General features: G+C 59.0%; 1 protein-coding gene across 2 annotated transcripts in view; it reads left to right on the top strand.

The window, feature by feature from the left end:
• Positions 1–16,200, top strand: part of MAD1L1 (mitotic arrest deficient 1 like 1) — a 318,428-nt gene extending 302,228 nt beyond the window's left edge. For both annotated transcript variants that reach the window (XM_082669805.1, XM_082669806.1), the window contains one exon: positions 15,560–16,200. In XM_082669805.1, coding sequence (XP_082525931.1) covers positions 15,560–15,718 — 159 coding nt within the window. In that variant the 3' untranslated portion in view covers positions 15,719–16,200. The remainder of the gene's footprint in view (positions 1–15,559) is intronic.
• The last annotated feature ends 492 nt before the right edge of the window (positions 16,201–16,692 follow it).

Raw genomic sequence — 16,692 nt, 5'->3', positions numbered from 1 at the left:
CAAGGCTCTGGCCTTGTCCTCGCTTGAGCCAGAATCGCGTGGAATCCTGACCGTGTTCCCAAGTGGGCCCAGCCCTCATGCTGTCCTGCCTCCAGAGCGCAGGCCCAGCCTGTGATGCGCAGTAGGGCCGGCGACCCCGCACGAGCCTTCCCTCGCCTGGTCTCCCCGTCCCGGTGGGCCCGAGCCCAAGGAGACCTCTCTCCGCCGTGTGACGGGCCACGTGGTGGTGACCCTCAGCCTCGCAGGAGCGGGTGGCTACGTGGGGCCTGTGGGCCCAGGGTTTCAGGGTTCAAAGGAGCTGGAAACAACCAACATTTACGCTAAATTCCCTGAATCTGTAACAGTGACTCACGTTTGTAAACAAGGTTCTGCATCAAGGAAAACCCACGGGTGAGGTTCAGCCCACGAGCCACGTGCGGGCGTGCGGACCACCCAGGGCGCCTCCACGCTGGCAGGCGGGCTGACGGTCAGGCGCCGACCACCCGCTCCCTGCACCAGGCTGGGCCAGGCCCCGACCCCTGACACGCGCTGGGCCGCAGCCAGCGAGAGAAAGTGCGTGCGGAGGGCACGACGGCAACGGTCATCTGCTCACGCGGGCGAAGGGGGCGGGTTGTGTGTGGGGCATCGGCAAAGGGCCAGCTGCAGAGCCCCTCCATCAGAGGCCCGTCACCGTCCGGGTCCCTCCAGCCCCACCCCACCCCTGCCAGCATGTCCTGACACCTCCCTGCTCACGATGAGCAGCTGCCCCCGGGGTTCCCCGCGGTTGACTGAAACCCAGCGTTGTCCCTGGTGCGCTCAGAAAGCGCCGGTCGGTGTCTGGTTAAACTGTTACTCCCGGTGAGGCCGATCGGCCCGGCAGTTGGGAGACGGACAGCTACATGGGGGACGGAAAGCGAGAGTCCCGGGGACCTCAGCCTGCCCCAGCGGGGGCCCAGAGCCTGGCGCTGAGGATTCGTGCGTCTGAACGTTTACTGAGGACGCGTCACGTCAGGCCCCGGGCCCACAGCACGGGTCCCGTGTGGCCCCCCTCTCCATCGCTGTCACACGATGTTCCCGGGGGTCTGTCCTGGGAGCAGATTCTGAGGCTGCGCCGTCCTGCCCTTGGGCGGGGACGGGCTCCACGCAGCCCAGGACTCGGCGTCAGAGTCCGGATCCCTCCAGTGTGCTTTGTGCGGGCGGCCACTCGCCATGTTGGTCAGGGAGTCTGATGCCTGGGGCTCTCTGAACCTTCCTCAAGGACCAGCTCTGCAGGGTCCCCTAAACCGCCACGCCCTCTGGTCGCGCAGTCTCTGCCGTTGCCGCCCACCGACACCAGCACGTGAGGATGTGTCCTGTGTCCTGAGGGGGAGTTGGTGCTTACTCGACAGAAAAGGCCGGCGAAGCTGGGAAAGAAACGCGGTCTTCACACACTCCAAAGAGAGCAATTTCCCTTTCCCAGGTCAGATGTGAATGTTACAGTCCTTTAAAAAATCATTTCCAAGATTAAATCACAGGAAGATACCTGCAAGAAGTGAGGAGATTACTTGTATTCTATTCCTGAGTCCAGGGAGCAAATCAACTGCAGAATATGTTTTGAAATTTCTTTTTTTAAATGAATGTGGTCAATGAAAATGCAGAGCCGTCAGCAGGACATAACCCTCCTATTGCAAGATGAAGAAAATCCCGTGATGATTCAGGCCCCGTGAAACAGGTCTGAAAGCGAAGAGCACCCTCATGTAGGGTGAGGTGCTGATGGAACGGAAGATGCACTTCCCACGATCTGCACACGCAAATTGCATCCGTCGGAGCATTTCGTGCAGAGAATGAAGCGCTTCCTCCCTTTTGCTCTCATTGTCTGCAGCAGGGGCGGGGCAGGGGGTCCTCCGGTGAATGCAGGTGCGCACGCAGCACCTCCTGCCTGAGGCCTGAGGCCGGATGGGGCCTGGGGGAGCGCGAGCCCTTTGCTGCCGGCTGCTTCTCTGGGGGGAGCCCTCGGTTCAGACGCCCCCAGATCCTGGCGGTCCCTTGCTGGTGCTCGTCCTGTGCCTGACACCCTGTGGGTCCCAGCCGTGGGTGGACGCCTGGGTGCCAGTGACTCGTCCGGTGGACGCCCTCGGGGATGGGCCTCCCTGGGTGGCTTTGGTGAGATGCCGTCCAGCCAGGGCAGAGGGTGCCCCTGCCCCTCCTGTGCTCTGACCTGCCTGGAAGTCGCGAGCCTCGTGGGGCTGGAGGGCAGGGCAGCGTGAGAAGCTGTCACCTGGGACTGCATGTGCCGCCTGGCACGAGCACGGAGCCCCTGGGAGAGGACCCGCCCGACGCAACAGGGTGCAGGCACGGAGGTGGAGGGAGGTCTCGGGCCTTGGGGCGTGCTTGGGGGGAGACAGCTCAGCCCCCACATGGCTCACCAGCGCGGCGGCCTTTTCTCCAAGGAGGCCGGTCCTGACCAAACCCGCTGCCTCAGAAACGAGTCTGCGCCCCGAGTCTCCACACCTGCCTTTGGTTTTGATTCCATGCTAGCAAAAGAGCCCAGTAGGAACCATGCACTTCAGCAATGAGATGTTTTAATTGCATCTTAAAATAGAATTGCAATAAAGAGCATAAAACCGAGACTAACCAAATGTGTTTAAGGGAGCCCCCGGCACGGCCAGAGGCGGGCGGGCTGGTAAGCTGCCCACTCACGGAGCCAAGCCCTCAGAAGGGCACTGGGGACCTCGGCCCGCCTGGCTGGCCTGGACCCTTTGGCACATCCAGCCGTGCCATGCAGGGTGGGCGCTGCCAGGGTCTTGAAAACAAGGGGAGGGTGGGATCCTGTTGGGCTGATTTATCGTCCGTCAAAGAACCTCTGGGTTCTACCAGGAAGAGAGAGGAGACCACCTTCTTGTCGGGCTGGCTGTCCGGGGGTGTGGGCGGCTAGCGGGCAGCCGGGCCCTGGCCGCAGTGGAGAGGTTCCTGCACGGTCCTGATGGAGCGACCAGGCCCACCCTTCCAGCCGCCCTGCCACCGGGGGCTCCTGGGAGCCTGCGTCTGCTCCAGGAGCGGTGACTGCAAGCCCAGTGCCATCCAGGCACCCCTGCAGACCTGAGCCCAGCCTCCAGCTTAGGGTCCAAACAAACTCATTCTGGCGCCCAAGCCAGCTTCCATACTGAGGGGAGGACAGAGGTGGCCACGGCCTTTTAACCCTCACACCCCGCGCCCTGCCCTCCAGGCTCGCGACTCTGCTCCCCTCTGCATGGCGAGCAGGGGAAGGCGGGGGGTCAGAGGTCTGCGGCTGCGGCGGTGGTTGCCCAGTAAGGGTCTGAGGACTGGCCGAGGGGCCGTGTGGGCCAGGGAGCCCCGAGGAAGGGGGCAGGGCTGCCCTGGGGCAGAGGCTCAGGATCCTTGTGGGGAAAGTCCACCTCTGGTTCCTGTCCTGCTTCGAGCACCAGTGTGCTTTAGCTCCAGAGTGGAGAGCAGAGCCAGGCCCTGAGCGGGGAAGGCTGGGGCTGGAATCCCAGACGAATTCACCTCCAGCCTCCCGCGCTGGAGCCTCAGGGCCGCGGGGCCGCAGGACCGCAGCTACACGGAAGCCCAGGGCTCAGGCGGGAGGGGCTGAAATCTGTCGCCGCTTCCTCTTATTTTATTACCAGCGTGGCAGTTGCAGAGTTGAAATGGAGCTTAAAAAGCCTTTGTGGGTAATTAGTGTCAAAAACACAAGATCTACAAAGCCATAAACTCACAGCTTGGTGATGTTACCGAGTAGTAATTAAAAAGGAAAAAAGAAAATTCCGTTCCAAGATCAGATCTTCAGCCAAAGATGAAAAACAAGGCAGTGTGCACATGATCCGGTGCTGGGGGGCGAGGGACGGTTGGCACAGACTAGCGACACACGTGCGCGGGCTGAGGCCCCTGAACGTCACCGGGCGCACCTGCGGCCCCCAGCAGGGACGGCGGACCCGATGCGGACCGAGCAGGCTCCCGCAGACCGTCACCTGCCCGAAACGAGGGGGCCGCGGCGGGTGTGCCCGAGACCGCCGCTCCTGACTGCCAGGCCTGGGTCCCGCCGTCCGTGTACCCGTGTCCAGCAGTAGCAGCAAAGGGAGGCGACTTGGGTGAAAGAGGAGAGAACCCCACTCCCGCCCAAGCCGCTCCGTCGATGGAGGGAGACCCGTGGCTGCTGGGTCATCGTATTGGACGTTTGTGCTGCAGGCGCTTGTGCAGCCCAGCGTGAAGACTGGAGAGCATCGCCCAGCTGTCACGGTCGTGCAGAGGTGTCGGGGAGGCTCGAGCCGGGCTCGGGGGGCAGCACGGGTTCGTGGCTGGGAGAGGGGAGGCCACGTCCAGCAGCAGGATGGGAGGGGGGTGTCGGCGGAGGCCGGGCGGCGGGCGTCTCTGTGCCGCCCCTCCCTGCACTGCCACCCTGAAGTCACGGTCTCGGCCTCCAGTTTTGTTCTTCAAGGTTTGGGGAGCTCTGGGTTCTCGGCACTTCCGTATTGATTTTAGACCCAGCTTGTCAAGTCCTACGCTGGAAGCCTGCTGAGGTTTGACTAGGGCTGCACTGAAGCTGTAGATCACGTGGGGAGAGTTGCCTTCTTGACAATATCGAGTCTTCCAAGCTGTGAACAGTTTCCCTCTCTGTGCCGTCTTCTCGTTTCCAGGGCACAGGTGTCTCACGTCTTTTGTCCAGTTTATCCCTAAGTTTTTCATGTTTTTGATGCAATCATGAATTGTTTTTTACTTTTAATTTCTTTTTGTTGCTAGCATATAAAAACAGTTCTTTTTTGTAAAATTGACCTTTTTTTTTTTGGCGGTACGCGGGCCTCACTGTTGTGGCCTCTCCCGTTGCGGAGCACAGGCTCAGCGGCCATGGCTCACGGACCCAGCCGCTCCGTGGCATGTGGGATCCTCCCGGACCGGGGCACGAACCCGTGTCCCCTGCATCGGCAGGCGGACTCTCAACCACTGCGCCACCAGGGAAGCCCTGTAAAATTGACCTTTTATTTTGCAACCTTGCTGACCTCCCATATTAGTTCTAGTAGCTTTTTAATGTATTCTATTGTATTTTCTACAGAGACAGTGATGTTATCTATAACAACAGTTGTGCTTCTACCTGTCCAAACTGGAGGGATTTGTTTCTTTTTCTTGCCTTATTTCCCTGGCTAGAACCTGCAGAACAGTGTTGAGTAGAAGTGGTGAGAGTGAACATTCTTGTCCCAAGTTCAACCTGAAGGGACTCATTCAGTCTGAAGCCACTGAGTGTGCTGTCACCTGTGGGCTGGTCAGAGACGTCCTTTATCAGGCTGAGGAAGTTCTGGTCTGATCCTCATCTGCTGAGGAATTTTTTGAGGTGTGCATGTTGGGTTTGGTCAAGTCCTTTCTCTGCATCTATTGAGGTATTGTGGGTTTTCTTCTTTACTTTGTTTATATGTTGAATTACTTTTTCTAATGGTAAACCAGCCTTGCATTCCTGGGACAGAACCCACTTGTATTACCTTTTCTGTATGTTATTGGACATGCGTTTGCTTACTGTTTTGTTTAGCATTTTTGCATGTCTACTCCTGGGGATTATTGGACTGTATTTGTTTTCCTTGTGCTGTTATTGTCTGATCGTGGCATCATGGTGATGCTTGGCTCATGGAATGGGTTGGAGAGCATTCCTCCTCTTCCATTTTCCTAAACGATTTATATAGAGCTGGTATTTATTTATTCCTTAAACGTTTGATAGAATGCACCAGGAAAGCCAGCCAGCCTTGGAGAGTCCTCTGTGAGAAGGTTTTCACTGCAAACTCAATTCCTTTAATAGACGTAGGACTATTCAGGTTATCTCTTTCCTTTGTAGTGAACTTTGGTAGTTTTGGTGTCTTTCAAAGAATTTTTCCATTTTATTTAAGTTGTCAGGTTTATTGGCAAAAAGTTGTTCATAATGTTCCCTTACTATCCTTTTAACATCCATAGAATTCGTAGTGCTGTCACCTCTCTCATTCATGATACTAGTAATTTGTGTCTTCTTTTATTCCTGATTAATCTGACCAGTTTATCAATTTTATTAATCTGGAAAAAATCCCTTTTGGTTTCATTTTTTTCTAATGCTTTTCTATTTCAGTGGTTTCTGTTTTGATCTTTTATTTCCTTTCTTCTGCTTACTCTGGGTGTACTTTGCCCTTTGTATTTTAGTTTCTTATTTGTGTATTTATTTGTTTAATTTTGGCCGCGGCGCGTGTCTTAGTTCCCTGACCGGGGATTGAACCCGTGCCCCCTGCAGCAGACGCACGGAGCCCTAACCACTGGGCCGCCTGGGAAGTCCTCAAGGTCGAAGCTGAAGTCTTCTTCTCTAATGTAGACACTTAGTGCTGTACATTCTCCCCCAAGCTCTGTTTTACCAGCATTCCACAAATTCTGACATTTTATTTTTATCGTCATTCGGTTTAAAAGTGCGAATTTCCCTTTTGATTTTTTCCTTGACCCATAGGTTACTTAGAAGTATATTATTAAGTTTCCATATATTTTGAAAATTTCCAGATAGCTTTCTGTTATTACTTGATGATTTAATTTCATTGTGGTCAGAGAACATAGTTTGCATGAAATAAATCCTTTTAAATTTACTGAAATCTGTTTTAAGGTCCAGAATGTGGTCTGTCTAAATAAATATACTCGGAAATAATTTGTATTTGGAGTATGCCATAAATGTGAGGTCAGGTTTTTTTATAGTATCGTCAAATCTTCTATATCTTTGCCCGTTTTCTATCTTCCTTTTCTCTCAGTAGACAGAGAGGTGTTGAGATCTCTGACTATAATTACAGATTTGTCTATTCCTTCTTGCATTTCTGTTGGTCTTTATTTTGTGTGTAGATTAATCCCTTTGTTGTTCTGAAATGGCCTTTTTCCCTGATGATGTTCTTTGCTCTGAAATCTAAGTTGTTTGGTGTCAACATGGTCACCGCAGCATTTGGCTTCCGTTAGTGTGGTTTATCTTTTTCATATTTTTACTTTTTGTTGTTGTTGTTTTGCGGTCCGCGGGCCTCTCACCGTTGTGGCCTCTCCCACTGCGGAGCACAGGCTCCGGACGCGCAGGCTCAGCGGCCATGGCTCACGGGCCCAGCCGCTCTGCGGCATGTGGGATCCTCCCGGACCGGGGCACGAACCCGCGTCCCCTGCATCGGCAGGCGGACTCTCAACCACTGCGCCACCAGGGAAGCCCCGTATTTTTACTTTTTGTGAGCCTCATAATTAAGCCTTGCAAGTCTTTCCAGTCTGACAGTCTCTCCCTTTTTACTGGTGTCTTTAGACCGTTTACATTGAAGGTGATTACTGCTCTGATTAGGTTTACGCCCACATCTCATTATTTGTTTTCAGTGGGTCCTATGCTTCGTTCCTCTTTTTCTGCCTTCTCCGGGATTAACTGAATAATTTGTACAAATTCATATATCTCCTTTTTTGCCTTGTTAACTGTAACTTTATCTTGGTGTTTTACAGATTGCTTTAGGACTTACAGTGTACATCTTACCACAGTCAACTTCAAGCGACATAGTATCGCTGCACGTTGACTCTGAGAACCTTGGAGTTCTCGTGCTACACGCATAAACCTTCCAGTTGCCTCCTTCCTGCCTTATTCAACTCCTTGAAATACATTTTACTTATACACATGTTGTAAACCTCACAGTAAACTGCTACTGTTCTTGTTTAAATAGTCGATCACCTTTCAGAGATATTTAGAAGGTACTTTGAAGTTTCTTCATGTACTTCATAAGCAGCTTCCACTCCTTGTGCGTTGAAGGAGTGAGGCGTTCTTTGTTCTTCCTGCGTACACGCCCATTTCCACCTTCATCTTCCTTCTCTGTGAAGGGCTTCCTTCAGCATTTCTTGTAGTGTCAGTCAGCTGGCGATAATAGGGTTTTTCCGGTCCCACGTGTCATTTTCACCGGGTGCGATTCTGGGTTGACTGGGTTTCGTTTGTTGTTTCTGTGCTTTACAGACACTGTCCCACGGCCACCTGGCTTCCCTGTTCCCCGTGAGGAATCTGCTTTCAGCCCCTCTTTGTTCTGTGGTCACGTGTCTGTTTTTCTCTGGCTGCTTTAAAAATGTTCATTATTGATTTTGGGTGGTTTCATTACCATGTACTTTGGTGTCATTTTCTTCATTTATTTTTCTGTGCTTGGGGTTCACTGAACTTGTTGGAGCTGCCAGTTTAGTTTTCATCCCATTCAAATGTTTTGGGCTGTTCTTTTTCCAAGTATTTTTTCTGTCCTCCTGTATTGGTCATCCATCACTGAATAACAGATTATCCCCAGACTGAGTCGCTCAGTTTCCAAAGGCCAGGAGTTGAGTGCACTTAGCCGGCCCCCTCCTCAGAGCCTCTCGCAGGCTGTGGTCACCTCACGCCCCTACCAGGAGAGGATCAGCCCCTGAGTTCACTCACGTGGGTGTGGGCAGAGCTCAGTTCGTTCCTCGTCATGCGGACGGGTCATGGCTTCTCTGGTTTGTGCTTCATCAGAGGCAAGAAGCAGAGAGTGAGAGCAGGGCAGTCACCGTCCACTGTGACACCACCTCCCAAGTGACGCCCCATCATTTGTGCCGTATTTTTTACTCAGAGTCCATCAAACTCGAGGATAGCGGGTTGCGCGGGACGCCAGTGCCAGGAGGCAGGGTCACTGGGGGCCGTCTCGGAAGCCGCCTGCACGCGCGTCTCGGCCTCTCCAGGGGCTCAGGTGCACGTGTGGCGTGTCCCTCGAGGGCCCCAAGGCTCGCTCTGGCGTGTGTGGTTCTTTCTCTTTCATTCTTTTCTCCTCTCTCTTTCATTGAACGGTTTCTGTTTCTGTTTTCAGGTTCACTAAACTTTTTTCCCCAACCTCCGATCTGCCATTAATCCCACCCAGGACACTTTTCATCTCATACACTGTCGTCTTCACCTTTAGAAGTTCAGTTTAGTTTTTTCTGTATCTTTTACATCTTCAACTTTCTGAACACCTGGAATAAAGTTGTAACAGCTGAGTTAACGTCATCTGCTGGTTCTAGCATCAGTATCAGGTCTGGATCCATTTCAGTCGATTGCTTTTTCTCTTCCCTGGGAATCGTATTCCCCTGGCGTTTGCACGCTCATCATCGTTGATGGGTGCCAGGCGCGGTGAATTTCTTCCCGTTGGGGGCTGGGTGTTTTTATCTTCCTGTGACAGCTCCCAGACTTTGTTCAGGGGTGTTACTTACTTGGAAGCAGATTCTTTCAGTCTCAGTTTAAGAGTTGTGAGCCAGGGACTTCCCCGGCGGTCCCGTGGTTAAGACTGCGCTTCCACTGCAGGGGGCGCAACTTTGATCCCCGATTGGGGAACTAAGATCCCACATGCCGCCAGGTGTGGCAAAAAAAAAAAAAAATTGTGAGCAGGACCAGAGCAGGATGTAGTTGAGGGTGACTGTGCTCGTGTGGAGGGGAGACCCTCCTGTGCCCTGTGACGGGGGGGTTCTCTGGGGTGGCTGCTGAGGGCGGGCGCTGCTCCAGCCGTGTGAGCTCCTCCTGCGGGGGTGGTGTTTGCTCTGATCCCCGTGGTCTCAGGTGGTTTCTTCCTTGTGTGCTGACCAGTACGCTGCTGAGTGCTTGGGCATCCTCTGCTCAGTGCTTCCTCCAGGCGTGGCTCTCCTGTCAGGCACTCTGTCCTGCACCCTCTGGCCAGCTGGGTCTCCCCAGACTCTCAGCTCAGAGAGTCCACCGGCTCTGCCTGGGCCTCTCCCTCACTGTGCCCAGAAAGTCTCTTGAGGGGTGAATGGGGCCGTCACAGGGCTTGCTTCCCGTCTCCCGGGACCGTGCCCCTCATTCCCACGTGTCCCAGGACTTGAAAGCACTGTTGCGTGTTTGTGTCTCATTTTTCCGGTTGTTTCAGGCAGGTGCCTGCCGAGCGTTTTGACAGGTGTTATCATCTGGGCCCGCCAGCAGCCCTCTGGGGTGGGAACACAGGCACGCGTCCCCCTTAAATTGAGAAAAGTCCAGCTCAGAGAGGTGAAGTGATGTGGCCAGTCACACAGCAGACAAGAGAGCAGCCGGCGGTGAGCCCAGCTTCTGACTCCGTCGCTGCCGGTCCTGCAGCCACATCGCTCTTCACATGATTCCGCGGCCCCCGTGGGCTCCACAAAATTACTCCGAGGCTGTGTGACTTGTCTCGATGGGGAGCGAGGAGGGGCAGGCTTCCTGGATGAGGGCTGGAGGGGACACGTGGCCCAGCCCACTTGACGGAGGAGGCGGGGGCCCAGGGGGGCTGCGGTCCCAGGGTCGGGGGAGCCGGGCCTTTGGGTCCTCTCTGGCCCCTGCCCCCGAGAACGTGGGAAGGAGGCGGTTGGCTCTGTGGTGCCCACCCCCACTCGCACCTCCCCTGTCCACGGGCCTCTGCCCCCAGGAACCTCCTGGAAGGAGGCCTCGGGCGCCCACCTGTGAGGGGCAGCGTTCCTGGAAGTGACCGCTCGGGGCCTCGATGCCCCGTGTGTGCCCTCCCCCGTCGTGAGGCTGCAGGAACAGCTGCGCGTGGATCTAAAACGGAGCCTCTAGGAAGATGGAGGGCTGTATAAATAGAAGAATAATAATAATAATAATTGTGGGTTTGAGACGGATCTGCAACTGTTGGGGTGCCCAGCCTTGCCCCCCACAATCACTCTTGGGAAAGGTCACCCCTCGCTGGGGACGGTGAATTCCAGTAGCACTGGTATAATTAGAACATGCAGTATTTAGATGCTTTTTCAGTACAATTAAGCGGGATAATTGGGTGAGCTATTTCGCTGGACATGCTTTTTTGCCAGCTTCCGTTCCCTGGAACTTCGTGCCGGGACAGCGCTCTCAGCTTCTGGCCAAGTTGTCCTGACCCACTTGCCACCGTGTCCCTTGCTTGTTCGCACGCATCAGCGTCTGCCTGGGCCTCCCAGGGCCGCCTGCCCTGGGCTCCGGGGACCCAGAGCGCAGCGGCTGCCCCCAGTCGCCCCTGGTCTGGGAGCCACGCCTGGCCGGCCTCGCGGGGGTACGGAGACATCTGCTCTTGGAGTGGGAGGCTGACCAGGCTTTGGGGGTGACAGGGATGCGGCGGCAGCGGGCCCACAGTGGCTGGGACAGGGGCCCCGAGGCACCAGGCGGGGAGAGAGCAGCCCGAGTGGGCCGGGAGAGCTCGTCCTCGTGGCCGGCGAGAAGGGCTCCACGGGGCCGGACTCTCAGGGAGCCAGGGGGGCTGTGCGCGCATCTCTCCGAGAAACACAGGTGGGCAGGCGGCGCAGAGACTTCCGCAGCGTCTGCAGGCCGCCGGCCACCACGCTGGGTGTCACCTGCAGCCCAGGACATGGGGGGCGGGCGGGGGCACCCCCGGAGGTGCCCTCCCACGGGCAGGGAGGATCTGGGGAGGAAGCCAGCCAGGTGTCCACCCCCAATCCCCGCGAAGCTCACCCCAGCCCTGGAGGCCGACGGGTGGTGACGGCACCGTGGCAGGGCGTCCCACGAGCCCCGGTCCCAGACACCGTGTGTCCCCACCGCGGGCCCCGCTCGGGCGCCGGCCTGGGAGCTGGTGAAGCCACACGTCGGCACGTGCCTGTAGCAGGGACGCCGTGTGTATTTGCCCATTCTCAAAGCTGTCAGGCCTTGTGGGTATAATTTAGATACTGTTTTTACTGATTACAAGCATGTGCAGTCATAGTGAAACCCCGGAGAATTCAGAAAACCGTAACGAACCACCTTTCATCTCAGCCCCGTGAGCTCCCCAAGCCGCGCTCCTGTTCCGATGCCCCGGAGGGCGGCTGTGCTGCGCGGGGGACGGCGGGCGCCCGAGGGGCACCCCCAGTGCCGGCTCCAGGGCGTTCTCGAGCGCAGAAATTTCAAGAGGACGCTGGCCGGCCGGGGCAAGCTGCCCTCCCCAGATCAGCCCGTGAGCGCGCGAAAGCACTTGGGACGTGTTAGATTCCCGGCTTGAGAAGCCCTGACTCTGTTCTGAAGACGGGGGTGCTTTGATTTCCTCGTGGCTACTCCAGGCAGGATCCTCACCCTCCCCAGGCAGAGAGCAGTCAGTGTCTGCTGCGTCCGGTCACCTCGGAGGGCAGGCAGCGGGCTGGGCCTGAGGCCGGGCCACGCCCTGGCCTGGGCTGACCTGGTCGCACGTGTCCCTCAAGCCGGGCACTTTTATTACGCGCCTGACCCCTCCCATCCAGCACGGTCAGCACATCTTACTGGGCAGTTTGCTTTTTTAAAAACTGCGCTCTGGTTTTAAGTGAACAGCTCCTAATTAGAGTGCCGTACAAGGTACCTGGGGACCAGGTAGCGTTGAACGCAGGCTGATGGGCACGTCCCGGGAACACGGCAGGTCCGCAGAACCGGGACCCGGCCCCGGGCACGTCAGGGGAGCAGCCGGGAGCCGTGGGGGGTTGCCTGGACGTGGGTCGAGATGAGAGAGAAGCACTGAGCCCTGCTTCTGGGTCTTGAGGGCGGCCGGGTGCCCAGAACTGCCCGGCAGCGGGGTGAGCACCGGGCGATGCCCGCGGGCAGACAGGGCGTCCCAGACAGCTCCCTGTTGGTCAGGGTTGAGCCAGGCCAGCTCGTCGGGAGTGGCAGCCCCGGTGCAGACACCGCGAGGCGCGTCTGACCCACATGCAGAGCCTGCAGGGGCCTGGGGAGGCGCCCAGAGGACCCCCAGTTTAAGTCGGAGTGGAAGGCCGCCTCTCGGGGGAGCAGGGGGTGAGGGAGGGCCAGCTTGGGCGGAGGAGGACGGGCCGGGGTTGCCCCTAACCACTGCACAGCCAGGAGACTCGGCTGCCCTTTCGGGCCCCAGACTCCCTCCACCCGCTAACCCGCCACCCAGCCTGTGCTGAGCCGACAGCTGACAACCGGCCCCTCTGACATTTAGGGAAAAATACTCAGAATCAAGAGCAGAAGGCAGAAATTAAAGGATTTTCTTGGTAAAGGTCAGAGTGGTTTCTCTTATTTTTGTTTGAAAATGGTCTGTGTTGAACCACTATGACAAGGCTAAACGTGTTAACGGGCAACGGCGCAGGGCCGGCCGCCCGCGGGGGGGCTGGGGCCGAGTGAGACGGCACACAGCCAGGATGGCCGCAGCACCGGGAGCTCCAGGGCCGCTCGGAAGGGTCGTGGGTCGGAGGGCAGGGGCAGGCTGAGGCAGGGCTGGAGCCAGCTCCTTCCCTGGGGTCCCGGAGGGCCCCCCTCCGTGGCACATCCAGGCCTGCCCCTTGTCAGGCCTCCTCCTGCCTGCTGGGCCCGCCGGGGGGTCACCCTCGGGCTGCTGGGCAGAAGGGGGCCTTTCGTTGCAGACGGCCCTGCTGAGGTGTGATCCCCACCTGACGCTGGAGGGTTTTCATCCGCCACAGAGAAGGCCCGTGCCCACCGGCAGTCGCTCCCCTTCTCCCTCCCCGACCCCCGTCCCAGCCCCCGTCTGGGCGGCTTTGCCTGCTGTGGCACTCGCCAGGGCGAGTGGAGTCACACCGACGGGGTCTGGCCTGGCGTGTGCTCTCGAGGGTCGTCCGTGGTGTCGTGTGTACAGAGCATCGCTCCTCCCGTGGCTGCACTGCACTTACCTGCTCGCCTGTCGGTGGCTGTTTCTGCGTTTTGACTTACGTTGAATGTTGCTGCCGTGAACGTTCCTGTGCCAGTTCCTGTGTGGATGTGTGTTCACTTCTCCTGGGCACGTACCCAGGAGTGGAATTGCCGGGTCACGTGGCTCACTCGTGAGGAGCCGCCAGACTGTTTGCGCAGCGCCCGCCGTGCCCGCTTCCTACTTCCCCGCGTCCTTCGCAGCACCGTGTCGCCTGGGTTACCGCTGTCCTCACGGCCTGAGGCGGGTCTCACCGTGGGCTCCACTTGCACTTCCCTGAAGACAGGAGGTGGTGGCACCGTTCGTCTGTATCCTTGGGGAAATCGTCTGTATCCTTGGGGAAAAGGCCCATTCGGGTTGCTCGCCCGCTTATTAACCGGGTCATTTGTCTTCCTCCTGCTGAGTTGTCAGCTGCCGGTGGGCCCTGCACACGAGTCGTTTCTCAGACGCGTGTCTTGGCGGGGGCCGTTTCTCAGGGTGTCCGTGGGCCGGGAGGAGCGTGTCCACCTTCCCCCGAGCCTGGGCTGCCGCGTGGGTGGGCCGCAGGCGGCGCTGCTCCACTTCCTGGTGGCCGTTAACAGGAATCTTGGTGCAGCGGGTGCCCACCAAGGCGGAGCCAGGGTTCCGGCTGGCAGGCGAGTTTGGGGGTCGGCGGGAAGAAGCCTTTACTAGTCGGCTGCCTGGGAAGGAGGGGGCTCTCCCATGGGGCATGTGCGTGTCACCGGGTGTGTCCCTTCCAGCCTGGGATTCCCCAAGTGGAGCGGTGGCCTTCATCAGGGGTGGAGCTGACTGGGCCGGATGGGCAGGGCGGGCAGGTGGTCGTTCCGCAAGTGGGGGGCTGGCCCACGGTGGCCGCCACCCTGCTCGCCTCCTGACTGCCCTGAGCTGCCCCGTCAGCACCACTGCCTTGCTGGACAGGGTCGCAGGCCACAGGCTTCTGTCTGGTGTACGACGGCCTCTCCCCAGGCCTGCGCCCCCAGCAGGCAGACCCCGGGGGTCCTAACTCACCTGGGATGGGCTTGCTGGCAGGTGAGGCCCACGTCGGGGCACCATCTAGGGTCTGAGAGCTGCCGCAGGCCTGCCCGAGGAAGGGAGGGGGCTTCCCCGTGAGCCCTGCCCAAGTGTTTGGGCACCTTCGGGCCTCTGTCCACCCCCCAGCTGCCCTGCACCCCCGGGAGCACCTGCCCTGGGCTCGGCCCTGCTCACACCTGCCTTGTGACCCAGGCCAGCCCTGAGCCATCTGGGCCTCGGTCTCCCCACTTGCACGTGAGGGCTTGACCAGCTAGCTTGGGGGTCCCCCCGTGTGGCACACACGGTGTTTAAAGGCTGGTCTTCCGAATCACTGGGGGCAGGCCCGCCTTCCTTCGTGGCACCTCCCCAATCACAGGTGGCGCGTGTACGTAAAGAGGTAGTGAAAGGAATTGGCTTCTCTCGGGTTCTCCAGGACTGCCTGGCCCCCACCTGCCGCCCTTCAGCCAGCCCCACCCAGTGGGCTAGCCCCAGCGGTTCCCTCAGCTGGGAGCCCCTCCGTTCCATGCCCGAGGCCTCACAGCCAGAAGGGGCTGGACTTGAACTCGTATTAGCGGACTCCAGAGGCAGCCCCGCCGCCATGACAGAGAGCCCTGCCGTGCAGCAGCACCCGAGGGCAATGGGTGAGAGGCCCTGACACAGCGGCCCCTCGGCCGTCGCCCTGGCACACGGGGCAGCGTGAGACCCGCCTCGGAGCGCCTGCAGCCTCGGGGCTGTCACAGGGCCCTCACGCCCGGCACGGAGCGTCCTCACAAGGGCTCGGGTCTGAGGGTGGACAGACCCGGAGGAGCTGGTGAGCTGGCGTGCACACCCCCGTCCTGGCTTCTAGGTTCCAGAAGCGTGGGTGAGACCCACCACCCAGGAGGCCCGAGAAACAGCCTCGCCTGGGGGGATGTGCCTGGACTTGGGCAGATGGCCCGTCCGCGTCTGGAGCCTGGGGCGACGGGGGATTGAGTGGGGCGACCCGCCCAGGGCCCACCTGCTAACGGCATCTCCTGTGTCTCCCGCCCACCCTGCAGGCCGCGGGACCCTCGGGCACGAAGATGCAACTGCTGGAGACGGAGTTCTCTCGGACGGTGCAGGAGCTCATCGAGCTGCACCTGCTGCGGCAGGACAGCATCCCCGCCTTCCTCAGCGCCCTCACCCTTGACCTCTTCAGCCGCCAGACCGTGGCCTAGCCTGCGGCCCCCCGCCCCGGCTGTGCCCCCAACTTCCGAAGGCGGAAGAGGCAGCCGGCGGGAGCCCGCTCAGGCCTGTCCCTTGGGGTCCCAGCCCCACCAGGCCAGCTACCCCATCCACAGGGCCCGGCCTCCTGCCCAGACGGCCGTGAGCGTCAGGGCCTGATGGGGACTCCTGCGTGCCCCCCAGCCACCTGTGCAACAGCTCTGGCCGGCAGGGTTAAGCGGCTCAGGGGTGCCCCTCCCCGACCCCTGGGCTCACGGCCACTCTGCAGGGACAGGCCACCACTTCGTCACCCTCCGTCCTGGAGAGCAGGTAGGAGGCAGCAGTGGGGGACCTCGGGCAGTGCTCTGGACTGGCTTCCTGTCCCCTCCCCCAGGCGCCCCTACCGCACCGTGCTCAAGCCTGGCCGTGCCTGGACCTGGTGGGTGAAGCTGGGCTGCCGGCAAAGTTCCCGGCGCTTGTGAAATAAAGGCTCCCCTCAGCCCCCACCTGGCTCACTGTGTGTGCGTCTGAGCCCCTGGGCTGACGGGCTCCCTCCACGCACACAGCTCGGCACCCCTGCTGTCCTGACATCCCCGCCCTGTGTGCCTGTTGGAGGAGCGGCGGTGGGTGCCCCTGGAGCCCGGCAGAGGTGGGTGGGAGCGGCCTCGGGCATAGCCTCACCTACGGTGCTGCCCCACGGCAGGTCTCCAGGCCACGGTCAGGGGAGGTGGGTGGGGAGGGCCAGCATTGGGTCCCTCTGCAGAGCCCAGAGCCCAGGGAGGTGTGGCCTGTGCGTCTGGGGCTGCCCCGACCCCGTGCCTTTCACACCCCACCCCCATCACAGTCACTCTGGAGCTCGGTCTGTGAACGAGTGCCCGGACAGACAAGGCCCAGCCAGGCCCAGGGTCACAGCAAGGTCAGCACAGGCCCGGAACCCAGAGCCCCCCGGCTGGTTTGACGGCCAACACGGCCCTGGAGGAAAGTGCTG

This window comes from Grampus griseus (genome assembly GCF_964374135.1).
Source record: "Grampus griseus genome assembly, chromosome: 14".
Lineage (NCBI taxonomy): Eukaryota > Metazoa > Chordata > Mammalia > Artiodactyla > Delphinidae > Grampus > Grampus griseus.
The sequence above is the reverse complement of the archived record's forward strand: the minus strand, read 5'-3'. Positions and strand labels throughout refer to the sequence as shown.